At 49.1% G+C, this 12,732-nt stretch overlaps 1 protein-coding gene across 3 annotated transcripts in view; it reads left to right on the top strand.

Moving 5' to 3' along the window:
- Nucleotides 1–12,732, top strand: part of VPS13A (vacuolar protein sorting 13 homolog A) — a 179,910-nt gene that overhangs the window by 113,362 nt on the left and 53,816 nt on the right. For all 3 annotated transcript variants that reach the window (XM_044445950.1, XM_044445952.1, XM_044445951.1), the window contains exons 43-46: nt 643–801; nt 934–1,195; nt 1,982–2,142; nt 2,643–2,746. In XM_044445950.1, coding sequence (XP_044301885.1) covers nt 643–801; nt 934–1,195; nt 1,982–2,142; nt 2,643–2,746 — 686 coding nt within the window. The remainder of the gene's footprint in view (nt 1–642; nt 802–933; nt 1,196–1,981; nt 2,143–2,642; nt 2,747–12,732) is intronic.

The following is a 12,732-nucleotide window of genomic DNA, read 5'->3' as shown; positions in this document are numbered from 1 at the left end:
AATAAACAAACAGACAAAATTTCTTTCATGCTGAAACAAAACCCAGGATAGCATTATGCAGATAAGAAAACGCTTGACTGTCTGTCATTGGAGTTATTATAATGAATAGATTAAAAAGTAAATTTATCCCTCACCATAATGTGGTCTATTACTGTGTCCCTTTCTCCCATGTAAGTGAATAGTTGTCTTTTAGGTTGATAGGGAAAAATAAAGCATTACAGATGGGAAAACACTAGTGAGGGCTAACCCTTTGCTTTATTTTGACACTGGATACATTAGAAAGGATCTCAATATATATTTTGTAAATAGCACACAGAAAACACATTGGACCCACTGGGGGGTCTTGCAATATTTGATCGCAAATACTTGAGCCTTCTGTTCCACACCACCTCAACTGTTATAACACTGAGCTTTTTACTAGTAAATATACTAGTTCAAGCAGAGATCATGAGCTGGACTGTATTTTATTGTCTTTTTCAACTTATGAGAGAATACTTTGACTATCCTGTGCTTATATTTGAGGCTTCAGAATCACCAATGCATCAAAATCAATTTTGAGAAGTTCTGCTAATACTTAGTAGCAAGCAACAGCTTTATATTTCTGGAACTAATTTTCTGCCTCCTTGCTTTTTTTATTTGCAGATGAAGAAGAAGGCCAAAAAAGCTTTAGTTGAAACAGTTACTGAAGAAGAACATTACAAGGTGCCCGAGTACAAAACAGTGATAACGATTTACTCTCAAGATCAGCTGAACATTACATTGTCCAAGTGTGGGATGCAAATGTTGAATAACATGGGCACGGTGAGAAAGACTTGAATACAGATTTGTATCCAAAATGAAATAATTCATATATAGACTGTAATTTATCTTTCACTCAGAAATAAGTTGTTATCACTTAGCTAATTCATGTTTTTGTACATCTTGCTTGGTTAGGCATTTGCAGAAGCAGCTACAGAAACTTCAGAAATATTCAAAAAAGATCAAGCTCCCTTTGTACTAAAGAATTCATTAGGAGTTTCCACCATTGTCTTGCCTAGTGATTCCTTCAGTGTCCTTAATGTTGAGCCAGAGGAAAATGCATTTCATCTGGAAGATGGGCAAAGTCTGAGTATGGAGTATGTCAGAACTAAAAGTGAACAAGACCAGTTCACAGCAATGACTACTCTAAGCAGCAAAGTATTCTACATTTGGCTCAGTAAGTAGACATGACAACTTCGTTTTTCTGTAAATTTTTAAAGTTTTACTTATCCATAGGTGTAGTGATACAATAACAGCCAATAGCTATTTTGATTAAAAAATAGAAGTTAAATCCTGTTTATTTAATTTTACACTGCTTCGTCTGGGCTAAAAGGTTTTTAGATACATTTCTTTCAACAGATTGTATTTTGTCATTTTGTTCACTACCAGAATAGTGCAATACACAATGCTTATTTAACATTAAGGGTAAACCAGAAACTCCAATTTGTCTACCCTGTCAAAGCAGAGAAATAACCCAAGAACAACCATGGATTCTCCTCTGGCTTGTTAGGGGAGAGACATAAACAATTGTTCTTGGTTCACATAATATGTCCAAAAACTGTAGCTGGTCCCTTTGTCTTTTAGCTGCTCCCATTTGAAATGAAACATTACCTCTCTCATGACAATTGCAGATTGTCCCTCTGTGCAAGCCAGCCCCAAACCCCTTTCTCATATATCTATCTATGGTTTCAATTCTTATAATTTACTGTATTTATATCCTGCCTTTATTCCTGCAAGGAACCCAATTATTATTTTATAACAGCACTGTGAGGTAGTTTAGGCTGAGAGTCAGTGACTGGCCCAAAATCACTCATTGAGTTTCATGGCCAAGTGGGGACTAGAATCTGGATCTCCCAAATCCCAGTCAAGCACTCTAACCTCTATACAACACTGTCTCTCTGGTGTCTTCTTTTCAGTTTCTAGTATCTTCTCTTCAGTTTGGTGTCTTCTCCTCAATTTCTAGCTCCTCAGAATCACTCCACTACTGAGAAGATCCCATTGACAAAAGTGGGCAGAAGTCTTTACAGAGTAAGACACAATGATTCGGGTGTTGTAAGATCTATTGTTTGTCAAATTGATACCATTGAAGGGAGCAGGATGATAACAGTACACTCTCCTATTCAGGTAAGAAATTTTCCTTAAAATGTTACTGATACATACATAGATTTTACAGATGGTGCACAATCTCTCTCTATTTCTTTTAGCCATTTATGGAATGTAAATGTGCTTGGAGATCTAAGCAAAATTTGTTGTAGGAGGAAGGGGAAGCTTTACTCACTAAAGATGTGTCCTATAGGGGGTTATCTAATACAGTTCACATTTTAACTGGCTCTTTTCCTACATAGGCAGGATGTATTTTCATTCCACTACCAGTATGAGTACAGATATCCTTGTTGCATGTATGGGGATTTTGACATGGAGCTGCTTTCAAGAGGGCAAACCTGTACATGAATACTGAAGTGCTGTATAACTCTAAGAGAATTGTACCCTATTGTTCCTACAGTATTTACCCACAGTAAATGGTTCTCAGGATTGTGGCCTTTGTTGATTCCTAGTGTGGAAATATATGACATGTTATAGTGCAATTAAAGTTAAATATGGAGATCTGTTATTTTTCTTTCCAGATAAAGAATCATTTTTCAATTCCATTGAGTATATTTGAAGATGGAAAATGTTTAGGAAAAGCTTTGCCAGGGGATGAATTTAACATACCATTGACATCTTACAGGTGGTTCTTCCTCTTTTTTCTTTTTTACTTTACCTTGCTTTTCTAAGTACTGACCATCCAGTTGAGTAAAAAAATGAATAATAGTATAATGATGTATATAGATGCATAATGTATAAAGTATAATAGTATAAAGTATAGATGAATCATGAAGAGAAGCATTTTATTGTACTAAGCATAGGATTATTATGTAACTGGTGTAAGATAGGTTTTGGGGCCTATGGTAACCTTTGGCAATTTGAGAAACTTCTCTGGTCACCATCACAAAATGACTATCACATGAGTAGTTGCCAGAAAGTGCAAACAAATGCCCAACTGATCAAGTGCAAGTGGTGTGGGATGACCCCTAACACACTAAATAACTCCGTTGAACCTTAAGTTTAAAGCTCCAAACTTTTACAGCATATAAACTGTTGTTCTCTCCATCCTACCCTCTCCAGTCAATTCATTCCCATTTTCTTTTTCGCTTTTACACTCTGGATCAACATCCATACACATGCCTGGTTGGGCTCTCACACATGCCATGTTCTCTCTTTCTCTCTGTATCCCTCTGTCATGATTACTGTCAATTGAAAATTATGCATTTCTAATGAAACAGAAACTTATTGCAACTTAGAAAAAGCAGTATGAATTTATTGTTGAACTAGCCATTAACTTTTTAGTATCTTGAGAGTTTGTTTGTTTGTTTGTTTATTTATTAAAACATTTTTATGCCGCCCCATTCGCCGAAGCCTCGGGGCGGCTTACAACAATAAATAAAACCACATAAATTAAAAAATATATATAAAATAGTAATAATTATTTAAAATACAATATACACACAATATAAAATAAGCCGCCCTGGCCAGATAAAATTCAGTAGTATTAACATTTAAAATGTTGCTTAAATAAAAAGGTCTTTGCCTGGCGCCGAAAAGCAAATAACGACGGCGCCAGGCGGACCTCTCTGGGGAGCACATTCCATAACTTAGGCGCCACCGCTGAGAAAGCCCTCCTCCGAGTAGCCACCCTCCTAATTTCTCTCACGGAGAAGGGCCTCTCCCGCCGATCTCAGGGGGCGGCTGGGCATATATGGATGTAAGCGCTCCTTCAGGTAACCAGGACCCAAGCCGTTTAGGGCTTTATAGGTCATCACCAACACCTTGAATTGGGCCCGGACTTCAATGGGGAGCCAGTGAAGCTGACGGAGAACTGGAGTCATGTGAACATTGTTGTATGGCGCGATTTTACGGATGAGACCAGAGACTGGTTGGAATTATTGAGAGAGATTTATTTATCTGCAGGGACCAAGCACTCTAGGAGTGTGGTGGCGAGCAGAGGGGAGACATTGATTTTATACTCTTTTACACTTATGCTTGAATGACAGCGAACAATAGGGGAACAACAGAGAAACAATAGGGGAACAACAGGCGTACCCCCCCCCCCATGTTCGCCGAAAGGAGGCCCGGGTTGATCCACCCAGGCGGAAAGAGTTGGCAGAGATCTATGCGGAAGTCCGGGGAGGCGTCGTAGATGTGAGTCAGGATGGTTGCTACTGGTGGGGAGGCCTGCCAATCAGTCCGCAGTGTCCATTCCATGGTGAGTGGCTGGTGTGGGTTTGGCCGAGGACAGCCTATTGGGCGGGCGAGAAGAACCAGGAAGACTGCCCGGAAGAGACCCTTCTCAACTTGACCCGCAGAGGGTTTCTGGTTTGGTGCACCGTCCATTTTTCCGAGAGGACTGGCGAAGCAGGCTTTATCTGTCACGTGGATCCAGTGGGGCTTTTCGGCCAGTCTTACCACCGTGGGAGTGGAGAGGATCACCTGGAAGGGTCCTAGCCACCGGGCACCTAGTGTAACAGGGTGAAAGTTCTTTAGCCAGACCCAATCTCCCGGATTTACGCGTGGGGGAGGGTCGGCCGCGGGCTCCAGAGCCTTGGTAGTCCCGCCCATGTTAGACTGAACCTGGCGGCGGATATCGTGTCGGACGCGATCGAGGGCCTGCAAGGACTCAAGCAAGTTGTGGTTAGACAACTCGGCATGCGTTTCCTCCGCCAGGCGGGGGAGCAGAGGAGGCGGCTGCCCAAATATAATTTCAAAGGGTGTGAAACCGTTCTTATACGGGGAACATCGTGTGCATAGGAGGGCAAACGGAAGGAGGTCTGTCCAGGGGCCGCCAACTTCAAGAGTGTATTTTGATAAAGTTTCTTTTAACGTTCTGTTCATTCTCTCTACCTGTCCTGAGCTCTGTGGTCTATACACACAATGCAGTTTCCAATCAATTCCTAGAGCTTTGGCTACCAATTTGGAAGTTTGGGCAATGAACGCCGGACCATTAACTGAACCCAGAGCTAGGGGTACGCCAAATCTAGGTAAAATTTGATGCAGGAGGGTCCGGGCAACGATCAAGGCTGTCTCTCCCTTCGTAGGGAATGCTTTGACCCACCCGGAATGGGTGTCGATGAAGACCAGTAAATAGCGATACCTACCTCGGGTAGGTTTTACCTCAGAAAGTCTATTTCCCAGTGTTCTCCCAGCTGGGATCTGCGGTGGCGAATGCCCAGGGTGGTAGAGGGCCGGCTAGGACCAGCATTAACTCTCGCACAGGAGGCGCACCCGGAGGTTATGGAATCGGCCAGAGTCGATAGTCCGGGCAGGTAGAAATGGGATCTGAATAGCTGACAGAGTCGGGCCGTTCCCAAGTGTGTGGCTCAATGGGTCTGGAGAAGAAGATCCCGCCCCAGTGCTTGGGGAAGGAAGATCCTTCCATCGGGATGTTTCAACCATCCCGCCTCAGTCTCCGAGCACTGCAACTTCCTGCCCAGTTCGATATCTTCCTTCGAGTAGTTTGGTCGGTCCGGGAGGGCCCGTGCCGGCATCTGGACTGAGAGAATTTCGAGAGCCCCTACTTGTCTCATGGCAGCCTCCTTTGCGGTTCTATCCGCGAAATTATTTCCCCGCGAGACCGCCAAGCCATCCCGTTGATGCCCAGGGCAATGAATTATAGCTATTCATTCAGGTAGCCAAATGGCTTCTAGGAGGGACATAATTTCGTTTGCATTCTTAATGTCCTTCCCTCCAGAGGTTAGCAGCCCTCGTTCCTGATATAGTGCTCCATGGACATGAGCCGTGGTGAAAGTGTATCGGCTGTCCGTATAAATGTTGAGAGTTTTTCCCCTCCCCCATGGAAGAGCCTGTGTCAGGGCAACAAGTTCGGCCTTTTGTGCTGACGTGCCATGCCCTAGAGCCTGGGCACATATTACCTCAGAACTGGTGACTACCGCTGCTCCCGCATACCGAATCCCATCTTTGACGAAACTGCTCCCGTCTGTAAACAAATTGAGGGCTGGCTGTCCCAGCGGAACGTCCGTCAGGTCTGGTCTGATGCCGGACAGGAAGTCGAGGATTTCAGCACAATCATGTGTGGGACTCTCGGATTGATCGTCTGGCAGTAGGGTCGTTGGATTAAGGACCGCTGCCTTTGAAAAGGTGACCTGCGGGGGATCTAATAAAAGTACCTGGTACTGAGTCACTTGGGCGTTGGAGATCCACCGATCCGGAGGGCTGCGGAGGAGGGTTTCCACAGCGTGCACCCCAATGACTTGGAGGTCCTGGCCCAGGGTCAGTTTCTTAGCCTCTTTCACCAGGACCGCTGTCGCGGCGATGGCCCTCATGCAAGTGGGCCACCCCGCCGCCACTGGGTCTAGTCGTTTCGATAAATATGCAACCGGCCGTCTCCATGGTCCCAAAGTCTGGGTTAAAACTCCCTTCGCTATACCTCGAGCCTCTGCCACGAAGAGCTGGAAGTGTTTCTTAAGGTCAGGTAGGGCTAGAGCAGGGGCCGTGGTAATAGCCTTTTTAAGAGCCTGAAATGCTGATTGCTCAATCTCAGTCCACATGAGGGAGTCACCTTTTCCTTCCGTGCTGGTGTAGAGGGGTTTCGCTATCTCGGCAAAGCCGGGGATCCACAGCCGGCAGTACCCCACCGTGCCCAAGAATTCCCTGACTTGTCGTTCGGTCGTAGGCATGGGAATATTCTGGATTGCTCGGACTCGGCTGGCTGACAGTGTCCGTTTTCCCCCGCTTAGATCGTATCCCAAATAGGTCACCTTCTGACTACAGATCTGTGCCTTCTTTATCGAAACTCGATACCCCATGGAGCCTAGAGTGGCCAGGAGGTTTCAAGTCACCTGCAGGCACGCAGGCGCGGATTCCGCCGCCAAGAGCAAACCATCCACATACTGCAAAAGGGTAACCTCGGGATGGGTTTCCCGGAAAGGGAAAAGGTCTTTACTCAGCGCCTTGTCAAAAAGGGTAGGGGATTTCTTGAACCCCTGCGGCAGCTGGGTCCACGTAAGTTGGCCCAAGAAACCTTGGTCCGGATCTGTCCATTCAAAAGCGAAAAGGGGCTGGCTCACCGGTGCCAGCGGTATACAAAAGAAAGCATATTTTAAGTCCAAGACCGAGTACCACTCCCGGGCTGGTGGCAGCTGGCTGAGTAGTGTATAAGGGTTTGGCACAGTCGGGTGGACAGTCTCCACTCGGGCGTTTTCCTCCCGTAAGTCCTGAACTGGCCGGTAGTCTTCAGTACCGGGCTTTTTAACGGGTAACAGCGGGGTGTTCCATGGCGACCTGCAGGGCACTAAAATTCCTGCTTCCGACAGTCTCTGTATATGCTTACGTATTCCTGATTTCGGCCTGGCTGGGATGGGGTATTGGGGCTTCCGAAACGGGGTGGCCGAACTGCTCACCTGTACTACGACGGGTGTCTGATGAGTTGCCAGTCCCGGGGGGTTATTTTCAGCCCATACTCCCAGAATCTCTTTTTGGAGCTCCTTTAAAACCTCCGAGGGGCTTTCCGGCACCTGACTTTCGAAGAAGAGATACTCGTCTTGCAAGGGCACCGTAAGCAGAAGGGCAGCAGGCTGTGGAGAGCCCAGGCTGAGGTGGGTGCCATCCTCTTGGAATGACACCGAGGCTCATAATTTTCTTAAGAGATCTCGTCCCACGAGGGGGAAGGGACATTCAGGGATTACCAAGAAGGAATGGGTTATAGTCCCTTTTCCTAAATCAGTCACACGAGCTGAAGTCCAGGGGTAAGCCCTGGGTCGCCCCGTTGCCCCTACAATCTGAGTCTTTTCTTCAGTAAGGCGGCCGACCCCCTCCTGGAGAACCGAGTGGGCTGCCCCGGTATCTACCAGGAAGGTGGTCGGGCGGCCCCCCACAGTTAAGGTTACCAAGGGCTCTTGGGGGCCCAAGTTGACGGAGCCCTGGCCCCTTCAGTCTTCCTCAAGAGTGAGGAGGCTGTTTCCCTGTGGATTCACTCTTTTTACGGAGGCACTCGTTTTTCCAGTGGCCCGTCCCCTTGCAATAGGCGCATTGGTCTTTTTCTATGCGAGGGCGACCCCCATTCCTTCATGGAGTTCCCCGGTTCTTGTCGCTAGTTTCCTGCATGGTCGCTAAGGCGACTGGTTAATTTCTCCGTGCCTGCAACTTCTGGGTCCTCCCGATTATTAAAAACCTTCTGGGCTATCTCGACTAGTTCACTGAGATTCTTTCCCTCAAACCCGTCTAGCTTCTGGATCTTTTTTCTAATATCTGGGGCCAATTGTGTGACAAAGGCTATGTTAATTGCCCTTGCGTTCTCGGGCGCCCAAGGGTCTATAGGTGTGTATTGCCTATAAGCCTCAAGTAGGCATTCCAAGAAAGCGGTGGGGGATTCCTGGGAGCCCTGAACTACCTCGCTCACTTTAGACAAATTCGTGGGTTTTCGCGCTGCTCCGCGGAGACCCTGCAGAAGAAATTGGCAGTACCTGTTCAGCGCTCCTTCCCCAGCGACTGTATTTGGATCCCAGTTGGGCCGTTGGGCTGGGAGGCTCGATTCCAGAATAACTGGGTCAGTGGTGGGTTGACCGCCTGCGCCCAGAATCTGCTTCCGAGCCTCGAGGTGAATCCGATCGCGCTCCTCGGAAGTAAAGAGAACTTGCAGGAGCTGCTGGTAGTCATCCCAAGTGGGGCGATGGGTGTGAAAAATTGTTTCTAGCAATGAGATCAAGCCTTGCGGTTTTTCAGAGAAGGGAGGGTTCTGTAGCTTCCAATTATACAGATCACTTGTGGAAAAAGGGACATAAACCATAAACGGATGGTCCACCCTCTGCATGGGGGCTAGCTCCCGGAGGGGCAACAGAGTGGAGGGCCCAGAGCCGGGATCGGGGAAGGACGGTGACACCCGTTTTTCGCCGTTGCTCCTGGGGCTAGAGGACTTCGGAGGAACAGGTGGACGGGGGCCGTACGGAAGTCCGCTCCGCGTTCGGGATGGACTGGGGAAGGTGTGGGGCGGGCTCCCAGAAGCCTGGGAATTCGGGGCGTAAGGAGGTGGCCGAGTCCATCTGTCCAGAGTGTCTTCCGGCCCCATTTGATCATCTGTGAGGATGTGGGGCTTTGTGGATGGGGCGAGGGGCGATCTGTCGTGGGGTTCTCTGCCCTTTTTAACTATAAGGAGAGACGGACACCAGGATCCTGGGAGTTTCCGTTGACACCGTTTAAGGTAACTAGGTTTTGTTTTGGCGATGTCCAGCCATGTTTCTATATATGGAATCTGATCTGGGTGTCCGGGACTCCCAAGGATCACAGCCTCCACATTCCTAATCAGGATTAAATCAAAAGAGCCCTCTGAGGGCCATCCCACGCCAAAGGAGGTCCACTCTAATTCACAAAGGATCCGGAGGGTCCCTGGCTTAACAGAGACCCCGAATCCTGAAGCCCTGTCAAAGAAATCAGAAAAGTTATTCAGAAGACATTGGAAAGGGGTGGTCACGATGGACTGGCCCTGCCCCATTTTTCCATCCTGTAAAAAAAGGATTACTCAAGACAAAGAGACGACGGACAATCTAAACAGACGTACCGTCTAAACAGGAACTGAGGCCAGAAGCGACGTCTCGCTTCAGACCGGAAAGTAGCCCTCATGCTGCGTCCAGCAGGCTTTCCTTTCCAATACCAGATCTGCAGATACTAAGAAATGGCAGGTAACCGCCGTGCTCACTTACCGGTAATTCCTCTCTCGGCTAGTCAGACGTCCCACCGAGCCGGGGTAGAGGCATAAGATGCCTGTGGGCCCGTCCCTGGTGTCGGGGGGAGGCAAGACCGACAGTCTCAAGATCTCGCTGGGGCCTCCAAATGTTGTATGGCGCGATTTTACGGACGAGACCAGAGACTGGTTGGAATTATTGAGAGAGATTTATTTACCCGCAGGGACCAAGCACTCTAGGAGTGTGGTGGCGAGCAGAGGGGAGACATTGATTTTATACTCTTTTACACTTATGCTTGAATGACAGCGAACAATAGGGGAACAACAGAGAAACAATAGGGGAACAACAGAGAAACAATAGGGGAGAGCACATTTGCACATTTATCATGCTAAAGCAAGCAAGCGTGGGTACAAGGGCATAATGTCTGCGGTGATACTGGTAATGCTGGAGCGAAGCCTGCTTTGTTGTCAGCTTAGCATAGCATGCACATCCGTGTTTGTGTTCTTGTTCTCATGCGAACAGGACACTCTGACCATGCCTTTTACTCGTGATGAGCCATGCCCTGGCTACGTGCTTGATCATGGGGGTGGTTACAACAAACATAACGTCCAGTCCCCGTCAGCAGCCTGGCAGCTCTATTCTGAACCAATTGAAGTATCCGGACCGTCTTCAAGGGTAGCCCCACGTAGAGCGCGTTACAGAAGTCAAGACGGGAAGTCACCAGCGCATGAGTCACTGTTGCAAGGCAGTCGTACTCCAGGTAGGGATGCAGCTGATGAATCAGCCGAAGCTGGAGGAAAGCGCTCCTCACCGCTGTTGTCACCTGAGCTTCGAGTGAAAGCTCCAGGTCGAGGAGCACTCCCAAGCTGTGGACCTTGTCCCTAGGAGGGAGTGCAACCCCGTTCAGGACAACGTTCAATTCACCTTCTCCGAAGCCCGAACCACCAACCAACAGGACCTCCGTCTTGTCTGAATTGAGCTTCAGTTTATTGGCCCTCATCCAGCCCATTACCTCGGCCAGGCACCGGTTCAGTACACCCACTGCCTCACCTGGATTGGTGGAAAATGAGAGGTAGAGCTGGGTATCATCAGCGTACTGATGGTTCCGCAGCCCACACCTCCTGATGACCTCTCCCAGTGGGTTCATGTAGATGTTGAACAGCAAAGGGGACAAAATGGACCCCTGCGGTACTCCATGGCAAAGCTGCCATGGCGCAGAGCCATAGTCCCCCAGCACCACCTTCTGGAATCGGCTGTTGAGATAGGAGCGGAACCACCGCAAGGCGGTGCCTCCGACCCCCAATCCCGCAAGCCTATCCAGAAGGATACCATGGTCGATGGTATCGAAAGCTGCTGAGAGGTCCAGAAGAACCAACAGGGACGCACTCCCCCTGTCCTTCTCCCTGCACAGGTCATCGGACAGGGCGACCAAGGCAGATTCAGTACCGTACCCAGGTCTGAAGCCGGACTGAAATGGGTCCAGATAATCAGTTTCATCCAAGAGTGCTTGGAGTTGTCCCGCCATCACTCGCTCTAACACCTTGCCCAGAAACGGGATGTTGGCCACTGGTCTATAATTAGTGGCCATCCCTGGATCCAGTGATGCCTTCTTCCGGACCAGTCGGACTACTGCCTCCTTTAAAGGGGCAGGCACCCGACCCTCCCTCAGAGAAGCGTTAACCACTTCCAAGATCCAGGTTCCAATCCCGTGCTTGGAATCCTTTATTAACCAAGACGGGCAAGGGTCCAAAAGGCAAGTGGTAGGACGTACTCGTCCAAGGACCTTGTCCACATCATTGGGCCACAATAACTGAAATTCATCCAATAATTCTGGACCAGACGGTAGCGTTGGTGTCTCCCTTAAAACCTCTGAGTCAATAGTGGAATCCAGCTCGTGATGAATCTGAGCGATTTTCTCCCTGAAATGCCCGGCAAAGTCGTCACAGCGGGTCTTTGAGGGTGGAATCAGCTCTTCTTTCGGACCTGGACGAACCAGGCCTTGCACCACTCGAAAGAGCTCCGCTGGACGGCATTGTGAGGAGGCAATGGAAGCGGAAAAGAATCTCTTTTTCACCGCCCTCACCGCCACAGCATAGGCCCGATAATGGGCTCTTAAGTGTGTTCGGTCAGATTCATCCCGTGATTTCCTCCACCTACGCTCTAGCCATCTCCCAACCTGCTTCATCGCCCTCAATTCTGGGGTATACCAAGGGGAAGAGCGGGCTCTGCCCGGTGGGAGAGGACGCTTAGGAGCAATCGTGTCTACAGCCCTGGTCATCTCCCCATTTCACAGTTCGACCAGAGCCTCGACAGGAGCACCTGTCTTGTCAGCCAGAAACTCCCCCAGGGCCTTCAGGAATCCTTCCGGATCCATCCGGCTCTGGGGGCTGACCCACACAATCGGGTCCGCACCCTTACAGAGGGAGATGTCGCTCTCGAGCACAAACCTCACTAGGAAGTGATCTGACCATGACAGGGGAGTCAAGCATAAATTCCTCACCCTCAGACCACCCTCTTCCTGCCCCGTCGAGAAAACCAGGTCCAGAGTGTGTCCACGTTCATGGGTCGGGCCGGTGACATGTTGAGACAGCCCCATGGCCGTCATGGAGGCCATGAAGTCCTGAGCCGCCCCGGTCAGACTAGTCTCGGCATGGAGATTGAAGTCCCCCAGGACCAACATCCTGGGGGTCCTCAACACCAGGTCCGAGACAGTTTCCGTCAGCTCAGGCAGGGAGACTGTTGGGCAGAAGGGTGCACGGTACACCAACAGAATCCCCAATCTGTCTCGGTCACCCAACACCAAGTAGAGACGCTCCAGCCCTGGTCTCGAAGGGACAGGAAGTCCCGTGAGAGAGATGGAAGCTCGGTAAACCAAAGCGACCCCCCCTCCCCTCCCCTCTGGCCGTGAACAGTGCTGGACCAAATACCCGGGCGGGCACAATTGGGAGAGGGCAACATCCCCCCCCCCCCCCCCCCCCCCCCC

The sequence above is a fragment of the Varanus komodoensis genome, unplaced genomic scaffold, assembly GCF_004798865.1.
Source record: "Varanus komodoensis strain SLA01 unplaced genomic scaffold, ASM479886v1 scaffold5, whole genome shotgun sequence".
Lineage (NCBI taxonomy): Eukaryota > Metazoa > Chordata > Lepidosauria > Squamata > Varanidae > Varanus > Varanus komodoensis.
The sequence above is the reverse complement of the archived record's forward strand: the minus strand, read 5'-3'. Positions and strand labels throughout refer to the sequence as shown.